Source organism: Cibotium barometz, chromosome 11 (genome assembly GCF_041138505.1).
Source record: "Cibotium barometz isolate CiBa-2024 chromosome 11, ASM4113850v1, whole genome shotgun sequence".
NCBI lineage: Eukaryota > Viridiplantae > Streptophyta > Polypodiopsida > Cyatheales > Cibotiaceae > Cibotium > Cibotium barometz.
The window spans coordinates 20,535,612-20,541,295 of NC_141056.1; the positions used below are offsets into that span (position 1 = coordinate 20,535,612).

The 5,684-nt window shown below is 42.7% G+C and overlaps 1 protein-coding gene across 1 annotated transcript; it reads left to right on the forward strand.

Moving 5' to 3' along the window:
* The first annotated feature begins 293 nt into the window (after nucleotides 1–293).
* LOC147633882 (uncharacterized) lies at nucleotides 294–1,883 on the forward strand. The gene is made up of 2 exons (XM_086805599.1): nucleotides 294–1,376; nucleotides 1,452–1,883. Exons 1-2 carry the CDS (start codon nucleotides 294–296, stop codon nucleotides 1,881–1,883), a joined length of 1,515 nt encoding a protein of 504 aa, XP_086661725.1.
* Nucleotides 1,884–5,684: the final 3,801 nt, after the last annotated feature.

The following is a 5,684-nucleotide window of genomic DNA, read 5'->3' on the forward strand; positions in this document are numbered from 1 at the left end:
ACCCAAGTTTCTTAACTGACAATACGCGAGAGGAGGCCCTTGCATTTGTTCCAAAGACCTCGTTTTGCTCCATTCAGGTGCTTCACTTCTTTCCCTCAGCTTATCCAACATGACGCGATAGGAGGCCCTCCGAGGTGTTCCAAAGCCCTTGTATCGCGCCGTATTGGTAAGTGCTTCTTGAACCTTTAAACAACCTAGAGGCTTGAATTAAGACGTTGAATTGGTTCTAAGGCAGGTTTTCCACTATGTTTTGGTGCTTCTATTCCATTTCTTTTGCAGATTGAACCGAAGATATGAGTACTAATCTTGAGGGAAGAGAACAAATTTTCGATGACCCAAGTGAAAGGTTGCTGGAGGCCGTTTTGGAGGTTGGTGGAGACATGCAAGTCTACTCAGAGGCATTGAAAATTTTCAATCCCAAATTTGTCCTTGGTGAAATCTTGGATAAACTTAGAGAGTTTATTTCAGATGAATTAAAGGAATTTGAGGATGCAGTTCTTGGTCGGTGTTTGATTCTGGAAGGAAAAGATTACATTCATCTCACTGATTTCACTCAAAATTCTCTTGAAAAAAATAAAGTTTTAAGAAGGTTTGGCAGGTTTTCAAAGAAGTCCAATGTTCTAATCCCAGAATCCATATCCTGTCAACTCCATGTTAAAAGTTGCAACCTTGTTTCAAAGGACATTGATTTTCTTTTCTTTCTTTTTCTCAAAGATGAGAAAAGTGCTCAAGTTCCAGGTGAAGATGTTCCATCCAAGGATGAATTAAACTTGAATGTCTCCACTGTTTTGAACATAGAGAAATCTGAGACCTTGGAGATGGAAAAGATTGATTTTGCTTCAGAGGAAAAAGAAAGTGCAGGTTTGGATGTTGCAGAGTTTAAAGCAAGCACCCTCATCCCTAAACCCATTGAAGATGTGGAGGTGTCTGAGGCCTCCCTTACTATACCAAGCCTCCCCTCCTTTCTTATTAATGACAAAGATTTCATCCCTCTTCATCAGATTCAATTTCTTCTCAATATAAGGGAGGACTACTGTATTGCAGCTATAGCTGAGGCTTCTGAGGTTGCCTTGGACTTTATTGACACAGAGGAAGAGTCCAAGGAGGAGTTTTTATCTCTTGATCTCCAGACTTCAAATGATTCTTTTGTTACTGCTCCTGATGCACTTGCTGTTTGCATGAAGAGAGTTGAGGAGGAAGCACCTTCTTTGAAGGATGAGGATTTTGAAAACAGGCTCCAGGAGCTTGGTATTCAATCTTTTGGGAGAGATATCAAGCTGAGAGATTTAGAAGAAGAGGTTGCAAAGAAAGAAAAATTTGGTTTATTCAACCTCGCACAGGAGAAGGTTGTTGTTGCAGATGATGAATTGCAGAAGGTTGTTTCATTAATGACCCTTGATATTTTTTCTGTCTTTTAAAGCTTTTTTTAATCAATTATTTTTTTTCTGCAGCTTGAACTTCTTGACAGTGATAATTTTCTTGGAAGAGCCAAAGGTTCACGAGGAAAGGCAACAGAAGGAACCTTTAAGAAAGATTCATCCTCTCTTTTGCACTATCTTCCTTTGTTGGACAAGGCAACCTTTTGTGCCTTTCATAGTCAATATTCTGAAGAGCCTGAGCTACCTTTATTTGCACTAAAGGTATTGTCAAGGTTTCTTGGTTACACACCCCTTCAAATAAATGCTAACAAGATATTGGTTCTTGAGAGAGCTGCTGCCCTTAGGATTTTTGGTTATGCTGCAGGCTTTAATGCCTCTAGAGCAGGTTACTTTCTTTGCTATGCTAGCTATGCTGCTGCAGCCAAGGAAAGAGATTTTGAATGTATGATAAATAGTTTATTGAAGAGTAAGCAAGCCTTAAACTATAACCCAGTAAGCCATTAACCCCATCTCCAACAAATCTCATCAAATCATGAGGAGTATGAAAAGAAGGATACCTTCCAGCTTCAGGGTCTGGTGGATATAAACTTCCCTTCCGAAGTCGTTGAACTTCATTGAAATCTGTCAACGGCCTTTGAAAAGAACTTCGTGTAGTCGCATACTCTTTATTGAGCTTAATATTGAGGTGAAATTTATTATGTGTTTCACTCATGTTAAGTTTGATAAAAGATGGAACAGAGCAATAAGCATAAAAAGTTAGTAGAGAAAGCTCGTGAAGAATAGAGCCATATCCGAGAGTGACAAAAAAAGGGAGAGAATGGCAAAGAAACAGTGAGAGAGGGGCAGCAAAAATTCAAAAATAAGAATCGTGGTCATGTCGGCATTAACTATCCCGGGAATCGTGAAATTGTTTTTTTAATTTTAAAAGGTATGTACTTGAATGCGCTTTAAATAACTTGGATGTGCTTTTATTTAGGAAAATCGCTAAATTTGGAGTCGTTTTGACCGTCAACGGCTCCGCTAATTAGCAAATTAATCACTTCCTTACACAGCCCTTTTTGAGTCGTTTTTGGCCCTAATGATGAACGCGGCTATATCCTAAAAATCGCGTGTATAAACGCGGCTGATTTATTATACACACAAAAATACACGCGTTTTTACACGCGACGACCTGTTCAACCTAAAAATAACCCGCCTTCCCCAAATAAACATTTTCAAAAAATAGATCTGCTCACCTTCGTCGTCGCCTCTTCCAACAGAGCACTAAACCTAAGTGCAAGGAGCAGACAAGGAGCACACAGACACGGGTGAAGGAAACCGACCAAAAAGAAGACTCACTTTTTTAGAGGTGAGTCAGTTTGTCCTTTGCCTTGTCTCTTTCCTCAGATTTGTTTATGCTATTGTCTCTTTCCTTTATGGGTTTGTCTCCGTCCTTCTCCTTCTCTGGTTGCCATCTGGTGAACGATTGTGACAGGGGGCGACAGTGGGCCTTTTATAAGGAAGATTTGTCGGAGGTCAAATTTTTTTTTTCATAGGGCGCGTGTAGGAACGCGTGTATGTCTGCGCATATCCTGTCTGCACAGACGGTTCACGTGCATATACATGCGTTTTTGGACGGGTGGATACACGCGTTTCTGGACGGGTGTATACACGTGACTGTGTTTCCCCATTCTATGGTCTTAGAGCTGATAGGTGGCTTGGATGATGGTGTTTGTGTGAGTCAAGAGACAGCCCATGATGTACATGAGGATGGTGATATCAGTTTGATGGTGGAAAATCATATGTGTGCCTAGCTTGCATTTGTGCTTTGATGCAATCATGTATATACTTTTATTTTTGCAGATTCTTTAGGGATATTCCAGGTTCTTCATCCGATCCATTTGCGTACAGCAATTGGCTGATGGAGATGCTAAATCATTTTGGGTGCCATCCTGGTCCAGTTGAGCTTACAGAGTACATGTATGCCCATCCCCCTCCTTCCATGCCTGGTGTCTATACCCCTACTGCGAGTATCCAGGGCACTTCACTGCCGTCTATGCCTACGAGTCCGACAAGACGGCATGCAGCTTCTCCTCTTCCACGCCCACCGAGGAGACATACCTCGTCCCAGACACACTCACGCACACTCTCCCAAGCACCATCACGTCAGGGCTCACCGCCACCATGACGTACTCCCTCAGAGCGATCGTACGTCAGGGCTCACAGCCACCATCACGTAGACAATCCCCCAGTCGTGACTCCACCCGCAGTAGTAGGAAGAGTGGGAGTGGAGGATGCGGCGGGTGCTTTGGTGGGGGAGGTAGTAGGGCACACGGTGAGAGAGGAGATAGAGGGAGAAGAGTTAGAGGAGACAGTTTAGATGAGGAGGAGATGAGAGAGGTGGAGGAAGTGATCTGCTATGATGTGACGGATAGGGGCGGGATAGTGATGGATGCGAGGGGAAAAGAGGTAATGGAGTACATGCATGGGGTAGTATCAAACTTGTATAGAAATTGTTTTATTAAATTTAAAGATCAAAATAGCCGATTAGTTGGGGAGGTGATAGAGGCTGTACATAGTCGGTACCCTAATCCCCCACATGCTACATTCTCGGATGTATGGGGAAGGACGCGAATAAGGGAGATCTTAAGTAATAAAAGATCTCACCTTAAAAAACTCGCGTACGATGATGGGATAAATGTAGCTGCGGGTGGCTATCCTGCCGAGAAACCTGCCACATTGTGCACAAACGCGAGTGGAAGGAGGCAAAGAAACGAGCAAAGGGTGGCATGAAGAGCAGTGGAGGCACGACGGATCTAGATGGAGACCATTGGATCTTCGCATTTCGGATCTGGCGGCGTCGAGTCATGGGAGGCAGAGTTCGTAAGTATCTTGCCACTTTATTTGATTGTTTACTTAATTCATTGATTCTATGATTGTTTTAATCTTACAAATTGTGTTGATTATGATAGAGCGACGGGTTACAGGGAGGAAGCCCACAGCCCACGATACTGGGTATGCTCGCCTGCATAGCAGACGTGACACGTGGGCCATCTTCAGAGCCGAGGGACATATTACGGACGCGCAGTTTGAGATGGCCATGAGACCATATGGTCGACAGGTACTTGAAAACTCTAAACAAATGATTTTGGTTTATTGAATTACATATATATATACTTATATACTATATATTACTTGAACAGGCACAAGCTGCTGATGATCCACCTGCCGCCACTGCAGAGGGTGGACGTTGTCGTGACATGGGCGGTATCGCTGGGCAAGTGCGAGACTTCTGGCTGTGAGAGTCGTTTCAAATCCCAGCAAGGAAACAGAATATATATATCTCTTCAAGGAGCATAAGACATCTCCATTTTTGATGACATGTACATGTGCCAATTCACTTCAATACATCCCCAAATTCTGCTTGATGATTGCACATAAATTGTGTGTCAAGAGCATGACCAGTTCCAGCTTCTTCAATAAACCCGCAATGCCCTCATTAATAAAACATGACGATTTGTACCAGCTCGCTAATGAAGCACCTTCATAGAATTTAGAAGAGACCATGGACATGACATAATGCCTACACTCTCAGAAAGGCCAAGAGACCTCAATAGTTGTGAGACTTCTTTGGTCCCTGATCTGTTTCTGGATACTTCAAATTCCTCAAGCAGAGCAGCAGATGCAGCAACTAGTAGAGGTACTAAGTTTGAACTCCCTCCTGACTTGAAGTCTTCTGGCATCAAACCTTCCAGTAGCATCAGTTGAAAAGAAATCCAAAGCATTCTGATTATATCGATTCTGAGCAAGCACAGAAATCATGGCATTCCAAGACACGATATCTAAAAAGGCCATCTTTCAAAACCAATCCTTACATCATACATGCTCTCACATTTCCATACATGTTGAGAAGGGTGTTCCCTACTACAAGGTCTACCATAAGCTTAAAACTCCATAATTCACACCACACTCATGTACAGAGGCTTCGAGACCTGGCTCAACCTCAGCTCGTCTTATTGAACCTCATTTACAATATGAACATATGTACTTAGGCATCATATAATGACTCAAGTCATGGCAATTAATATCATGCATCTGGATTTGCATTTGATGGCCTCATATGCATGGTTTCACACCATAGACGTGCCATGGCACGACATCCACCCCCTCTAAACCTGCACATCCTCTGGTATGTGCCAAATCATCATTAAGATCCACATATATCTGGATGTCGTCTTCATCTTCTACATTACCAGGAAGATCATCCTCTTCCTCTTCAACCATATCCATATTATCACTGTCAAGCCTCTCATTCCGAGTCTCCTG